General features: G+C 34.2%; 1 protein-coding gene across 1 annotated transcript; it reads right to left on the bottom strand.

Moving 5' to 3' along the window:
- Positions 1-5,576: 5,576 nt before the first annotated feature.
- On the bottom strand, positions 5,577-7,524 carry LOC133033357 (uncharacterized). The gene has a single exon (XM_061108075.1). The coding sequence runs from the start codon at positions 7,266-7,268 to the stop codon at positions 5,832-5,834; it is 1,437 nt and encodes a 478-aa protein (XP_060964058.1). The 5' UTR covers positions 7,269-7,524; the 3' UTR covers positions 5,577-5,831.
- Between the last annotated feature and the right edge of the window lie 10,140 nt (positions 7,525-17,664).

The following is a 17,664-nucleotide window of genomic DNA, read 5'->3' as shown; positions in this document are numbered from 1 at the left end:
AGCCGAGGCCTTTGAGCTGGGAGTTGAGTAACCTCCCACACCTCATTGTGTTTCGCGGCCTCGGCATATCGTTTTCGCTCCTTGCGAGTGTTTCCTCCGATATGGGGACCTCCGGAGATCATGGCTACCCGCCCATTAGGCCGGGGCGGTAGCCCGGGAATATGCTGGGTGTCACCTGCGGGAGCAGCTGGAGGCAATACTCCTACTGTACCCCTTGGTGTTCCCGGAGGCATACCACCGGCCGCCTGCCCTGGATTAAGGTGGGGCAACCTATTTTTGATCCACTCATAGAGGTGGCCCAAGCGGATTAGATTTTCAATCTCGTCTTTGAGATTCTTACATTCATTGGTGCTATGACCAATGTCGTTGTGGTACTCGCATCTTTTGCTCGGATCTCTCCGGGAGCTGTCTTTGTACAACGGCTGTGGTCTCCGGTAGTGCGTATTTTGCCTAGTGGCAAAGTACACACGTTCCTGGGAGTCCGTGAGCTCCGTGTACTGAGTATATTGGGGTGTGTACCCCTTCTTCTGGCGTTTCTCCCCCGTTCGGGTGCTGCCCTTGGAGGATCTCTTGCTCCTCGACCCCTGGGTAGGGCCTGTTAAGCTAGCAGTCGGGGCAGCCTGTGAAGGAGCTCGTCCATTCACTCCGGACGGGTTGCCGTAATGGGAAGATGCCGGTGCCAAAGCTTGGCCCTGGCTGTACCCGGGAGTAGCAGAGAACTGTATGCCACTCACTTGTGGAGTCGCGATCGGGGCAGTACCCGAGGGCGACACTCCTGGCATGTATCCTGTTATCCCAGTGGGATAATAGCCTCCGTAGGCCACGATCTGGGCTTCTTCAAGGTTAATATATTTTTGGACCCTCTTCTGGAAGTCCTGGAGGCTAGCAGCGCCTTCTTGCTGTAATTCATTCCAGAAGGGAGTCCTAGTGCGGATTCCTGCCTGGAGAAGTGCAAGCTGTTGTCCGTCATCAACCTTCTTGGTCCTCGAGGCTTCCTCTCGGAACCTCTTGATGTAATTCTTCAAGGTCTCGGTGGGCAGTTGCTTGATGTTGGTCAAGGCACTAACCTCCAAGTTAACCTTTCTGGCGGCGACAAACTGTCTCCGGAAGTTGGTTTGGAGTTTGTTCCAACAACCCACGGATCCTGGTTCCAGCTTTTTGAACCATTCCTTCGCTGATCCGCTCAGAGTGAGGGGGAAGCACAGACATTTGGTGTCATTGCTGACCCGCATGACTGTCATGACACGGTTGAACCGTGACAGGTGGTCACTGGGATCGGAGTTCCCAGTATATGCCGCCATTTCGGGCATCTTAGAGTTTTTAGGGAGCTCCGCCTCCAGGATATGCTTGGCACATGGCTCCCGATCCTCGCTGTCCGAGTCGGAGTCGTCTCCCTTCTGCCTCCGGGAGACTCGAGCAATGTCTTTTCGAAGTATGGCGAGTTCTGCCATGATCCCTTCGTTTAACGTACCCGAGGAAACCACGGGCCTGTATCTTTTTTGGTCAAGGTGATCCCGGAGGTCACCTTGATTCCCATTGATTTGATTTCTCAGATCAATGGGAGGACATCTCTGTCCTCTTCTTCCTCTACCCCCGGTTCCCGGTGCACGAAACGCTTTTCCGGTCCCCTCGATCTTGAGGGCCAAGACTCCTCTTTGGGGCTTGCCCCTCTCGCGGACCTTTCCCTTGTGGAAATCTGAGCGGACCCTTCGCGGATCCTGCACCTTTTTCTTTCGCCCAGGGGTAGAAGTAGGGTTTTTTGTTTGATTTTCCTCAGCAGGGTGCCTTATAGGGCTAGGTTCCCTAGGTTTTTGTTGCTGGGAATTAGGCGAAGACGTCGCTGGCTCTCCGTCGAGCCCAGCGGCCATTGCCTTGGGGTGCACGTGAATACCAGCTGCCTCCATGGCTTCTCGCATGGCTAGCATCACTTCTGCATTTTTTGGTTTTGCGCTTTCTGAGCTTCGATCTCGGCTTCATGATCGATAGCTTTTTGTCTGAGGAGCACCAGCTCTGAGTAACTTCCTCCGTCGTAGGCATACTCGTCGAGGTTTTCCTCGTAGTTCTCGTCGGGGACTATTTCTTCTTCTTCTTCCTCGGACTCCTCTGCCGCTCTTGAGGCCACATCTTCCTCATTTGGATCTTGAGCATCTTGGGAGGGCGAGGATGACGTGTACTTCTTGTCTCCACCATTCTTGTGAAGTCAAATGCGTGTTATGTAGCAGCTTTCCTCAGCTCTCAATGAAAGCACCAAAATGTTGACCGAGTTTTTCGGCAACTATTAAAATATGATTATAGTAGTGAGCTGTAAGAAAGCGAGATGAGGATTTTTTACGTGGTTGGGGCGTTAATGAGCCTTAGTCCACGAGTCTTTGTTATTAATGGATGTATTTAATACAGATTCCACACTTGAGAGAATGTTCTTCTCATAAATACAGAGAATGTTCTTGGTGAGTATTTTCTCTTCTTGCTCTTATGCAACCCAAGATTCTCGACCCCATTAAATGAGCTTTGAGGGGGTATTTATAGTGCTTTTGGTGGGGTGATCCCTAGGATTGTTCTTACAAATGTATCTGTAAGTATCCATAAAGTTGGGTATTCCCAATGAATATACCATGGGTGATGCATGGTCAAATCCCTAGGCGCTGTAGGGTTTTTATGAGGAATGTCCTTTTTGCCTTGTGATTGACGTGACTCTTCGCAGAGTAGCCGTCGCTAGACTTAAATGATCATTACTGTAGCACTGCTGTTTGGGGGTTGTGCCGTCAGACTTTATTGCGTGTTACAGTCCCAACACGCTTCCTCCCATGCGGCATTAAATGCGACTTGATTACTCAGGAGAGGCTTGACACATCCCGGAGAGGCTTCATGCTATGCGAGCTTCCGGGAGTACCTTGTACTCCGGGTGCCTCCTCCGGGACCCATACCCAGGATGCTTCCTTGTGAGACTTATCAAATATTTACAAGTTATCTGATCCACGTGTCCCTTTTCGACTGGTCCACGTATTTTGGGCGAATTCAGGGGCAACGGGTAATAATTTAATATGTAATGTTATTAGCTTTACTATTTTAATTTTTAAAGAAGACATGTAATATTGTTAATTCTTTTCTTTTTTTATTATTATTTTTTTAAGGGTTGGGATTATTTTTATTTTGATAATATATGTGTTGTAAAAAGTTGTTACAAAACTATATTAACAACTATATAACAAAATAATAATCTTTTAAATATTTATAGTATAACTTCTAAAAACCATTACCATAAGAAGGAAGGAAAGAAAAAAAAAATGCAAATAATAATATAAAAAAAAAAAACAACGGTTAAAAAATAAAAAAAAAAGTGAAAATTAGAGAAAATAAAGAAAGGGAAAGAAATTTCATAGAAACCGCCATGTCATCACTTTTGTGCATTCCTTTATATATATATATATTGATATTGATAATTTTGACATTTAATAAGTTAAATTGAAAAATATGGTATTTGTAAAAGAAATATGTGACCCACAGCACTACATGAGCCAAACAACCTTTAAATTGGTCAGAAAATTATGGTTGAGTGTTGTCTCATAAGGCCAAAAAGACAACCCCCAATGATAATATTAATATACATGGTGTTGACTTGCTTACATTATATGGAATTTCTTGCCCTAATTGAGGTAGATTTAGTTTTTAATAAGTTCAATATAAAATATGTCCGACTACTATAGTATATCCCATCACATTTTTTTGTGAACCATAGCTAGTAAGCTTTCAATTTATTGTGTCATATATCGGGATTGGTGTGTAATTATATATCTAAATACTATCTTAAAAACTTGTGTGTTAATATTGAATAGATGCAGAAACTTTGGTGCGTTCTGTACCCCTCTCTGCCGTCAAAAAGTAATGGACAACGACGAGGAATTCAAAAAAGAGTTGCAGCATTTTCGTGAAACTGTCTTGAAAGACAACAAGAACTGGGGTGGTATGTAATATCAATCCAGTAAGTTTCTTATCTTGCTCTTGGGAATAACAGTGAAAGTGAATGGCACTATCAGATTTTTTGTCTTGTTCATACATCCATCTAAGCAGAGACGGAGGGACTTTAGCCCATATGTGGGCTAAAGCCCTCACTCAAATATAAACATTAAATTTTTTATATGTAGATATATACATATATTAATTCACTTTGCTCAATTTATTAAAGTCCAATTCACAAAAGCCCTCACTCAATATCTTAATCATGATTCATGAACCTACTCTTATTCTAATCAAGCCCATTTTAAAAGTAGTCCAATACAAATAATAAAAAAAAATAATACTTTATTAAAAAAATAAATTAATACCATTGACAATATTTTATTTTATTTTTGTCAATAGTATTATTTTATTTTGTTGAAGATGAAAATTTGAAAGATACATTTATCATTATTTTTATTAGTTTTGACTTAATATTTATTCAAGCCCTCACTCAACTAAATTTCTAGCTTCGTCACTGCATCTAAGGAGGCCTATAAATAGAGCTCCATCCTTTTTTTTGTTCATGTCATCACAACCATCACAAGCTATTTTAAAAGTGAAGAGTGAGGCTCTTGAGAAAAAAATAGTAAAAATACCTCTTAGTAAGTGAAATCTTACAGAGTGAGAAAAAGCGAGTTCTTACAAAATTGTGAGAAATATTTTGTAGAGAGATGGTGAGATTACAATACCAGTGAGTATGAGAGTTTTGAGTGTATTCCTCCAGTATTTGCCAAAACTTGAGAGTGTAATTTTATGTACCCATTATTATTGTTATAGTAGAAAGTTTACCATGGTTTTGTTTAGCCACGAGATAATTTCATAGCGTGCATTTGGTGCTTTGATTATTATTCGTAAAGTACTATTTGCATTGGAAGAAATTCAAAAATTTTGAATATGCCCTGTGATTGCAGCTGTGACTGATCTTTTACATCAGAAAGAAATTTCAGAGTTCTGATTGTATTTTCACACAAATATTGGTCTTGATGGGAAATTGAGAAACTGTCCATTATTCCCAACAAATCTCACTCTTTGGTTGACGCGGACTTATATTATGTAGATTGGAGAAAACCAATGGCAGCTATGGCCAATATTGTGTTGTTGCAATGAGGAACCAAATTTTACATGAACTTTTCAATTATAAACTATGGACTTATATTGCTAAAGGACGTACTTATACAAATATGAGCGCTTCAATAGCTACATGGAAGTGGGTGTACTACCGTCCGACGATCTTGGTTATATCATTTTCTATATCCATCTTTCATACATTTCTAGTCCTACATTATAGAGAAATGAATGAAAGATAAAGGAAGTAAAGTCACTTCTTAAATTCAGTGTAAATTTGTAACTAATGAGAAAAAATATTGCAATAGTGGAACATACCTCTTCTAGAGTTTGGCATCTTTATTAGGACTTTGTATGACTTTATCAAGTTTTTACGATACTCAAAACTAAGCAAAATGATCCCTTTATTGCTATTTGATACATTAATCTTATTGTATAGGTTTGGGGCGTTTTTATGCAGTCGTAATGTAATCATAGCATTAAAACCCAATCAATCATCTGTGTCAACATCTGCGTTTTTCATGAAAACCCAAGTAGCGAGCTGCAAGTCCTTCTCATTTTTCTCTTTCGTGTCTCATTTCATTTGAAGTCTTAAATAATAAAATAGGATTATTCATACACATATTATAGTGAAAGAAAAAAAAAATGAAAGGTAGTTGCAATACATACATTGTAATGTAATTCAATGTAGAAATGAAAAGCATGCAATTCATTCTTATCCTATCCTTAATTGGCTTCTCTTCTCACAATGAAATTTCACAAGAAAAACCTTACATGTGAAATCCTCCTGTCCATCTTCTAAACCTTCTAATATCACTGCCTTGAGAAACTGCCATTCCAATTCCTATTCTTCCTCCATTTCCAACACCTCTATAATACATTCTCCACTCATCTTCTTCCCCATCCATCTGAACCAGACAAGGCGATCCAACTTCTTTGCTGTCCCACCCATTAGCACCGGAAGCCTCTAAAACCCCATCATCTTGAAGCCTTGTCCAATCCTTAAGTCCATCTTTAGACACCGCTAACCCAATGCTCTTACCTCCATTATCAGAAACTCCTTCATATGCCATCAAATAATCCCCATCTTTCTTGTTCCTGACAACACAGGCATTTAAACCTCCCAGCTCATCAAAAGCACCACTTTTCCCTCCCTCAATTATCTTTCCCAGCTTAACCCACCTAATCCCATCTCTTGATCTAGCAATCCCAATACAAAATTTCCCACGTCTTACATCAAATGAGTGGTAATACATTCTGAGATCACCACTTCCGTGGAAAACAACCTGTGGTGAAGCAATAAATAAAGAATCCCATTCATTCTCAGAACCAACATCAAAAAGAGCTCCACTATGGTGGTCACCTTCAATTCTAGCCCAATACCTACCATCTTGGCTAATAGCCAAACCGGGCAGAGACTTATAAATCTTCCCAGATCTACCACTTTCCTTAAAAACCTTTTCTGGGTTTTCAATAATAAGATCAAATGAGTTACCGGAAATATCAACTTCTTCAGAACTGAGCCCAGTGTAGTATAACCAATAAACAGCACTCGATGCTCTGACCTTTGTACTGGACATTATCACTACCTCAGAGGGTCTAATGCTGGAAGTATCAAATGCCCACCAATCTTTGCTACAACTCATTACTGTTCCTACATCTACGCTGGTCTGGACCGATCCCACACCTCGCTCCCAATGGACACCATTGCTCGAAGTAGCTAAACCAATTGAATCGAAACCTGGGTTTGAATTGGACCTGCCGTAGTACCACATGTACCACCTTTCTTCTTCATCACTCAGAAACCTTTTCACAACCGGAGACCCAACGTCTTCACTGTCCCAAGAATTCCCAGCTCCCAAATCGAACACCAAGCCCCCAGAGGAAGACGATGAAGATGGGGAAATAAGACAAGGTTCGTCACTTGAATTGAGCTTTGTGTCCTCATGCGATTCTAACTTTGTGTCAAGCTCAGAGGTGGAGTTTTGGTCCTCAGTATTGATGTTAGACTTTGTGGAGCAGCGAGTAAGAGAAAGAGAATTGTTTCTGGAATTTGAGAAAAAAGAGAGTGCATTTTTTGATTTGGTAACTTCGTATGAATGCCTTGATAAAATTAAGGTAGTTGGGTTGGCTGTCCTTTGAGTGGTGGAAGACGGAAGGAAGTTAACGGCTTTCATTGATGAAGTTGCTATCCAAGCTGCATCCATGGCTGTGGTGGAGGATGGGATTTGAGTTTTGGGCTTGTGCAAAGGAGATAAAATTTTGACACGTAGCAATTAATGGGATTTTTATTAAGTATTTTGTTGAGTGATAATTAAGTTATATATAGTGTTTTGAATAAATTATAGGGCAAGAATATGGTAGGACTTAGCATAAGTTTTTTATTGGTAGGGAAGCTTTTTTAACCATTAATTTTAGATTATACGGTTAATATGATATAAGATATATACTCTTACGATAGAACTGTTTATATACAATTAAAACTTTATTCATATTATAATAATATTTAAGAATATATAACAAAAAATTTGATCAATTCGAGTTGTATAGATCGTGACATTAAAAAAAGACTCAAAAGTAGTTTTAATTTTTTATTTTTTTGGAAATTCAAAAGAGTTTATTGAGCTCAACAACAACACTTACAAAAAGTTGTCTAGCATAGAATCATAAATAGAATTGTTCTTAAAAATGTAAAAGAGTTGTAAATTTTTCTTTTAAAGAGAAATCCCTTGTGGATATAATTGTCTTGATTATATTAATAGAAAATATCTTTCTTCATAAAAAAATAATAATATTAATAAAATATTTCAAATAAAAATATTACTACATAATTTTATAAAATATTAAAGCAAAATAATATAAAAGATAATTATGAAATAACAGTGTATGTAAATAAATTAGTGATAAAAGTATTTAAGTAATCAATATAAAATTAATATATAACTCCCATATATATAATTATAACTCCCAAATAATAATCTTATGCTAATTAATATATTATGTATGTTATTATCAACATCTCATGTGTAACATACACATAATATATTAATTATTATACAACTATATATGTTACATATCTCACACATATATAACATACATATAAACTTTAATATACATGCATGATATATATTATATACACATAATATATAAGAATTTTTTTCATTTTTACACTCTAAAACAGTTTTTTTACATTTTTACGGAATTCTACATAGAAACCCTACTGCAACTATCGCTTCAACCTAAATCGCAACAAAAAATCGAATAGCAACCCACATAGAAACCACCAGAGAAACTACTTTAGAAACTCAAACCGTAAATTTGAAAAAAAATAATTAAAAGAAGATAATTCTCCTAATATATATTATATATGGATGTCTCATATAAATACATAAAAATCATTATTTTATATATTTAATCTCACTAATATATAATATATCACATGCTTTACATATATATAATATATATTACTCATATATACATGTTATATATATTATATATCTCACATATATACATATAGGGAGCTAATATAATAGGTTTTGTAATTTTTACCTATCACTAGGGATAATAATTTATAGCCATTGATTTATCCAATGGCTCAAATCAACTCTTGCAAACTACACCAAAATTAATATATTTTTTTATTTATAATTAATTTTAAATATTATTAATTACAAGTTCAACTAACAAACTCCAAACTTAACTCCAAACTTAAATTTTTTTTTTACTTGTTTATCTTATGACTAGTTATAATTTTTAATTAATTATTTTTTTAATTTGAAATTTATATATTTATTTTTAATTAATTTTATTTTCTACTTAACACAATAATTGTAGCTAAAAAAGTACAAAATATTCAAGTTATTTAATCCTACCATAATCAATACAAGCAATAATATAATAATGGTGTAAGAGGTAAAATTATTGTATATCAAGTACAATGACATGAGTTCAATCCTTTCAAAAGATATGATTTTTTTTTAATTTAAGATTTTAAATTAATTTAATAATTTGAATTTCTTTATTTTTTTTTTCTAAACAATAGTTCATTTTTTTTAATATTTACTAATATGGAACAATTCTTATACTATAAAAATTTTAAAGTTTGTAATTATTGTGGTGAAAAGTTTTAAACTTTTATTTGTTAATATATATTGATGGTTGTATTACATAAAATATAATAGTGAACAATAAAATAACACATGTAGCAATAATAAAAATAATCAAATAAAAAGTTTGTCAAATAAAAATTGAATAATAAATTTTGTCAAATAAAAAAAATACATTATAAATAGATGAAAAATTTTGTACTAAAAAAATATCTAAACGATTTCGATTTATTGTCGATCTCATCACAATTTTATAGTTTATGACAACTTTAATTATAAGGTGCTTCAAACGTACTATAAACGATCGAATTGCTACCCTTGTAAAGACATGATTTTTTATTATTTATTATTAATTTAACTTTTAAATTAATTTAATAATTTAAAATTTTTGTTTTAAACAATATGTATGGAATACACTATAAAAAATTTTAGGTTGTAATTATAATAGTGAATAATAAAATAATACATGCATTAATAAATAATCTTCAAATGAAAAGTTATGGCTCTTTGTCAAAGCAAATTATGCATAATAAATAGATAAAAAGATTTGCACTAAAAAACAAATCTAAATGATCTTGATTACCGTTGATCTCATTCAAATTAGATAGTATATGATAACCTTAATGACCGCTTTAGATTAATATTTTGGATTATTAAATGATTAAGGTTAATTGCAATATTGAGTTATTAATTATGATTTCCATGTTTATGGAGATTTATTTAAATTCAAACTGTATTAATTATGCTATATATGTGAATTTTGCGTTTTCTGTGCTTGTGTTCGGTAACGGTGGAAAGCGACGTGGGCCATTAAAGAGTCACATTTTGTATGATTTAGAATGTCAATAGCGGGGTACTTTTGTTAGGCATTGGAGATATCGGGGATTTATCGAGAGTGGTAAATGACTAAACTACCCTTGCTACAATTAAAGAGTTTTCAATCAGAAATAGGAGGTCCAATTCAAGGGATAATGCTTAGCCTTCTTCTTTATGGTTTTCTTTAGCTCAAGATAGGTCAACTGCATGATTTTAGTGATTTAAGGTTCTGTAGTGTGCAGCTAGTTTGGGTTTAAATTCTGGGGTTATGTAACGCCCTAATGCTAAGGCACGCTACAGTGCTTTTTCAATTATAGTGCAATCTTTGCTAATCAAAGAATTTTCTTGAAAAACGTGTCAAATTAAAACTTTTTCATTAAATATTAAACTTTATAATACATTAAAATATTTACAAGTGCTGGGATCCCGTTTCTAAACCTTTTTAAAATTAATATTTCAAAATACACAAATTACAGGTCGCACAGCGACTATCAAAATACAACTCCCAGATGTCCCGAGACCGAACACTCCAGGTCGCGCTGCTTGACATGTACAATCCCATCTGAGCTCAGGTTCACTCCTGTTCAGCCTTCGCCTTTCCTTTACCTACACATGGAAGCAGAACTGTGAGTCGACGGACTCGCAAGAAATGCATATAACATATCATATAATTTCTGACCTGTAAATAGGCGCCCATACACCTATTTACAGAGCTTAACAGATGAGTATGAACGTTCTAACTAGGATACGACCATGTACCATGTACCACATGCACTCAGTATACCATCGTACTGTTGGAAATTATTTTACCAGGATCTAGATTTACTAACAAGTATGTTGGATTAACAACCTAATATGAATTCTAAAACAATGAAAATAAACACATATAAAGTTAGAAAACCTTACAGTGGGTGCAGCGGAATAATATGACTCCTTCCGTTCAGATCTCTAGCCCTTGATTCCTTTCTGTAGCAGAGCATCACCAAGATCTGAACCTGGATCTTCTTTTCTCCTTCTTTGATGCAGAAATTCCATAGTCTTCCATACTATGATTAAGATACCACTTGATGTGTGTGGGCACTACTCATCTAACAAGGATTTCGAAATTTCTCTCTATTTTTCTCTCTTAATTTCGTGGCTTTTCATCCATAGAAGAGAAGAGAACAAGGTTGCTTTATATAGGGAAAAGGGAGAGCACAACTTTCCAAATAAACAGTTTCCTCTTTTACTGTGTAATTGATTAACTGCCTTATTTAGTGTGATCCACCACTTTCCTATTATAGCTAGGCTTTGATTAGCAATTACATGGCAATTAAAAATGAAAATAATAATTGGGAAACACAAAGGGAGTGCTCGGCCATAGAGGGAAATGGGCCTCACTTGGATTTTGCAGTTTCCTCAATTTTATTTCTATTTCTCCAAAAATGCCATTTTTCCAATTCTAATCATTTAAATGCCAAAACTAATTATTTAATAACTAAAATAGATTATTAAATAATATTGTCATTTAAAATAATTATTAATTAGACATACAAAGTCTCTTAATTAATAATTAAACCTAGAAACCCTTTTATTTACGATTTCATCCTTAAACTGTGAGAATTCATAAAGTAGACATAGTCTAACTTTTAGAATTATAATTGATTAATTAAAATCAATTAACTGAGTCTTACAAGCAGTATGGTCTCAACTAGTATGGGGACCATGGGTCTATATAACCGAGCTTCCAATAAGTCGAACCGAATTTACCAAGTAAATTCCCTAACTTATTAATTCCTCATTGAATCCACACTTAGAACTTGGAATTGCACTCTCAGTCATATAGAAACGTTCTATATGTTCCACGATATAGACACGTCATTAGTTATCCATTGTTATAACCCTAATGTGATCAATGATCCTCTATATAGATGATTTACACTGTACGGTGATTAAATTATCGTAACACCCTACAATGTATTTTATCCTTAAAACACTTAACCCTGTATAAATGATATTTCACCTAAGTGAAATGAGATCTCCACCATTTATCTTCGTTTGGTTAAGCTCGAAGGAAATCATCCTTTACTTCTATTTGCCAAATAGAAGCTATAGATTCCATATTTATGTTAGCGCTCCCCCACTCAATTGTATTACCGTGTTCCCAAAATGTACGTATCACCCTGATACAGAAGAAGGCTTAACTAACAAGTCAAAGAACACGAATAACACTCTTGAAATTGAGCCTAACCATATCAGGATTTCGATCATGTGATCTAGGATCAACTTATGATATTGAATTGAATAGATATTTACGGTAAGTTTCAAAATCTAATTCAAAGTTCAATATCGGTCCATTCCAATGCATACTCCATGCATCTGATACTGGTAAACTTTGCCAATGTCCTGGAAAGGACATAACACTTTTCCAAGGTGTAAGAATACCTATCGCTGATTATACCATGTCAGTCTAAATCCAGTGTTCTGACAAATCAGGGAATCTACTTTTGAACATATAATAAAGATTATATTCCACTGTGCTGACAACACTATAATCTTTAACCAACTCATATGTTCTGGACTTAAAAAGAATTCATACATTATATACACATATAATCATGAAATAAATCATGTGAACCATGCAACATAAAATGTTATTTCTGATCTTTATTAATAAGTAAATCTGATTATATGAAATGAGTTTTATTTAGGGCATAAAACCCAACACGTACTAGTGTAGGTAGGGTATGCCCGCACCTTGAGTACTGTTAGTGTTGTACCACAGACACCTTGTACCTTCCCGTACAAGTGCTGGTAACACCATGACGTACTTCCAAACATCATACACCTTACCAATGCACTCTGTACCGCAACTGTACAAGTGTTGGTAGTGCATGAATCACAATAAATAAGCATGTATATACAAACACATATACAGACATTCAAATAATCACATCACACATTATACACAATTCTTACCTGTTTTCCGAATTCAAGTGTGCTAGCCGACCTGAAGGGAAATCTCGTGCTAGATGGATGCCCTAATCACATTTTGAAACCGGGTAAGTTACATGATTAAAACCCTAATCCCGGGAAACCCAAAACCAAAACCCTAGGTTCTGCTATGCTCTTAACGGGTTATTCTAACTCTGGAAATGGGGAAACACCCAACCGAGGCACTGAAATGGACAAAAATTGAGAAAATGAAGTGTTCGGGAATCCTGCCAAAACCAGCTAGCCGGTTTTTGTGGCATTGCAAACTGGCTAGCCGGTTTGCACCAGGAATCCCAAAACACTTCATCCTTTGCTCAATTTTCCACCAAATGTTACCAAACTTTCCAGAGCTCCTATACAATGCATAAGCAATAAAACCCAGCCAGTATTTCACAGAAAAACACACCAAATCAATTTATGCCATTAAAGCTCAAAGCTTTGAACTCAATGTTCAAAGTTGCACAAAACTTAAACCAATCAACAAAATCAACAACTATGAACTAAAATCAATCCAAACTAACCCTAGAATTCGAAATCCAAACAACTCTAACCCTAACAGCCCCTGATTTACAATTTCATAAACTCAACCAAAGAAAAAGCTTTAAAACATGAAACCAATGATCTAGGGTTTTACCTCACTTGAACCTAGCTTGAATCCTTATCTGAAAACTCCAAAATTCAGCAGCAAATCCCCTTGGCCTTGCTGGTTTCGAAGAGAGAAGAAGGAAGGAAAGAGAGAGTTCTTCTTGTTTTTTTTTTTTTTTTGATATTTTCTTTCTTAAATTTCTTTTTACAAAATGGGATAAATCAAAATTAGGGAAAATCAATTTCCCTTGGCTGAACATAAGTGGCCACATGCCACACTCCTAGGCAGCCACCTCACCCCAAACAAAATTACTAAAATGCCCTTAAGTTAACAACTTAGGTGTTTCAAGAGCTAGGGATAAAATGGTCAAATTCTATAACCCCGCTCAATCCCGAAAATTTATTTTCTCTAAAATATTTCCCACTAAGAAATAAGGTTCTAAACTAACCCATGTGATCAATCTAGCCATCCATCGCATTTTCCGTTGTCGCCAAGCAAAAATTACAAAAATAACATATTTCACGTATAAGCTAAATAATACCCCTAGAGTTTAATAAAATCTCCGGAATTGAGAAATTATAACTTTAATATTTATTTCTAAATATTGGGGTCCACAATTAAATTAATTCACAAATAATAATAAAATAATAAAAATTAGTGCTAATTGCCTTTACTAATCCAAATTACTAAAGCGGTCATTACAGGTTAAGATAGGTTTGTTTTAGTTGATTTTGTGCTGAGATAGCTAGTTGTGCTACGAATTACTCAAACTTGAAGTTAAAGAGCTTAAGTTGGCTCTCTAATGGTATTTTTAATTTCTAAGCTATTTGATGTGTTTAGTTGCTTGAAATAGATTTAGTATAGTATATGCAAGTGTTCTAGAGAGTATGGTAGAGTTTGGGCTCGAATTGAGTTGTGGAGGACATTTTCGGGGTTCCCTGCACTGAACCGGTCACCTGTAACAACAGGTCGACTGGTTGATTCCCAGGAACCGATCTTCTGGTTGGGAACCAGTCTGCTGGTTGGGTTTTTTTTCATAACCCTACCTTAAACTAAGTTTAAGAATAAGCATACTATGAATGTATATTATTTACTAGTTCATGCATGATTTTATAAATGATGTAATTGATGTAAAAAATTGATTTTATATCTAAAAATTTTAAATACATTGAACATTATAATCTTGAAAAATAAAATTAATTAATATAATATGATAGAATTTTCAAACTATTAAATTAATTGAAATCTTAAATTAAATATAAGTAAAGAAAAGAAAAGAAAATATTACTTCTAAAGTATTGAACTCGTGACATTTTAATTATTTTAAGAGTGATTATTATAAAATTATTATAAGTTGAATATGTTATAGGTTTTTATAAGTATAATTATTATTTTAAAAATAAATTTAATTATAATATTTTTTTATGTAAATTTGAAATAAAAAAAATATAATTAAAACTAAATTTTAAATAGAAATAAGATAGAAAGATAAAAATATTAGGTTTGGAGTTTGTAAGTTGAACCTACAATTAATAATATTAAAGATTAATTATAAATAAAAAATATATATATTAATTTTGGTGTAGCTTTCAAGAGTTGATTTGAGCCATTGGATTAAATCAAGGGCTATAAATTACTATCCCTATTAATAGGTAAAATCCCCAATCCCTACCATAATAGCCCACATACATATAATAACATGATATAAATTCAAATATCATATTATATATTACTATATATATATATATTAATATGATATAAACACATGATAACATATATGCCACATATATATAACTAACATATATATATTACTATCATATAAAATAGTAAATTACATAATATACACCACCATGCTCACCCATGAATGATTGTCATACAAAATCTTTTATCTTTGTATTCTTAAAATCTTGATTTATCTCCTCTTCCATTGAAAAGGGATAAGCTTTTAATTGTTAGAGATTTTATTACAATGGAAGAAAATAAAGATGCATTACAACTCCATTGTAAAAACAATACAAGCACAATAAAAGATATTGATTAAATATATGTTACAATACACATATATACACTATATATATTACATATATATATATATGAAAGGTAGAAGAAGAAGAATACAACACATATAATATAATATATACGTAGTAAAAGAAGAATATATATAATACACTCACTCACAACCTCGAGTGTAGATTAGTGGAGACCACCGTGACTTAAACAAAGTATTACACCTTTATCTAAAAGCTTATTTCCCCTATCTCTAAGCACTAGGGAAACTCTCATGAAAATAACTTAAGGAATTATCAAGCCTTGGGGATTTCGAGCAATGTGCTTTTTTGATACAAAACTGTTGGGTTTTGTGCCCTAAATAAAACTCATTTCAATATAATCAGTTTACTTATTAATAAAGATCAGAAATAACATTTTATGTTGCATGGTTCACATGATTATATATATAATGTATGAATTCTATTTAAGTCCAGAACATATGAATTTGTTAATGATTATAGTGTTGTCAGCACAGTAGAATATAATCTTAATTACATGTTCGAAAGTTTATTCCCTGATTTTGTCAGTTCACTGGATTTAGACTGACAAAGTTTACCAGTATCGGATGTATGGAGTACACATCGGAAGGGACCGATATTGAACTATGATTAGATATATTAAAATTTACCGTAATATCTATTCAATTCAATATCAGCTATTGATCCTAGATCAAATGATCTTAATCCTGATATGGTTAGGTTCGATCTCAAGAGTACTATACATGTTCTTTGATTTGTTAGTTAAGCCTACTTTTGGGTCAGGGTGATACGTACATTTTGGGAACATGATAGTATAATTGAGTGGGAGCGCTAACATAAATATGGAGTCTATAACTTCTATAGGAATTAAGAAGTGAAATGATGATATCCTTCGAGCTTGGCTAAACAGACATAAATGGTGGAGATCTAATTTCACTTCGCTGAAATATCATTTATAAGGAGCTAAGTGTTTTAAGGATAAAATACATTGAAGGTGTAACGGTAACTTAATGCCCATTCAATGTAGATCATCTATTAGAGGGCCATTGATCAAATTAGGATTATAACAATGGATAACTAATGACGTATCTATATCGTGGAACATATAGAGCGTTCTATATGACTGAGAGTGCAATTCCAAGTTCTAAGTGTGGATTCAATAAGGAGTTAATAAGTTAAGGAATTTACTTGGTCAATTCGGTTCGACTTATTGGAAGCTCGGTTATATAGACCCATGGTCCCCATACTAGTTGAGACCATACTGCTTGTAAGACTCAGTTAATTGATTTTGATTAATCAATTATAATTCTAAAGTTAGACTGTCTACTTTATGAATTTTCACTAAGCAAGGGCGAAATTGTAAAAAAAAAGATTCTAGGTTTATTTATTAATTAAGAGACTTCATATGTCTAAATTAATAAATATATTAAATGGCAATATTATTTTATAATTAATTTTTTAAGTTATTAAATAATTATAATTGGCATTTAAATGGTTAAATTAGAAAATTGGCATTTTTGAGAAAATGGGAATGAAAAATAACAAAATGGGAAAGTTACAAAGTGAGACCCAATTTCCTTATATGGCCGGCCACTATGCAAAGCTTTTCCCATTTATTTTTTATTATTTCAATGCCATACAATTCTAACCTAAACCTAGATGACATTCTATAAATAGAAAGTATTGGCTTCAGGAAACTCATGACTTACACATTGTTTCTTTCAGAGAAAGCCATAGCCACTTTCCTCTCTCTTTTCGTCTCTTCAATTTCGAAATTTCTTGAGTGATAGAGTAATGCCCACACACATCAAGTGGTATCTCAATCATCGTGTGTAAGACTGTAGGAGAATCCAAACAACAAGAAGAGAATCAGCATCAAAGGAAGGAGAGAAAGAGATCCAGATTCAAATCTTGATTATGCTCTGCTACAGAAAGGAATCAAGGGCTAGAGATCTGAATAGAAGGAGTCATTATATTCCGCTGCACCCAATGTAAGGTTTACTAAACTTTATATGTGTTTATTTCATTGTTTTAGAATTCATATTAGGATTTTAATGAAACATACTTGGTAGTAAATCTAGATCCTGGTAAAATA

This window comes from Cannabis sativa, unplaced genomic scaffold (assembly GCF_029168945.1).
Source record: "Cannabis sativa cultivar Pink pepper isolate KNU-18-1 unplaced genomic scaffold, ASM2916894v1 Contig4, whole genome shotgun sequence".
Classification (NCBI taxonomy): Eukaryota; Viridiplantae; Streptophyta; class Magnoliopsida; order Rosales; family Cannabaceae; genus Cannabis; species Cannabis sativa.
Note: the sequence above shows the minus strand (reverse complement) of the source record. Positions and strands in the feature narration are given on the sequence as shown.

What these genes read in the sequence shown, in the direction of transcription:
- LOC133033357 (XM_061108075.1), bottom strand. Translation starts at nt 7,268, where the DNA reads ATGGATGCAGCTTGGATAGCAACTTCATCAATGAAAGCCGTTAACTTC.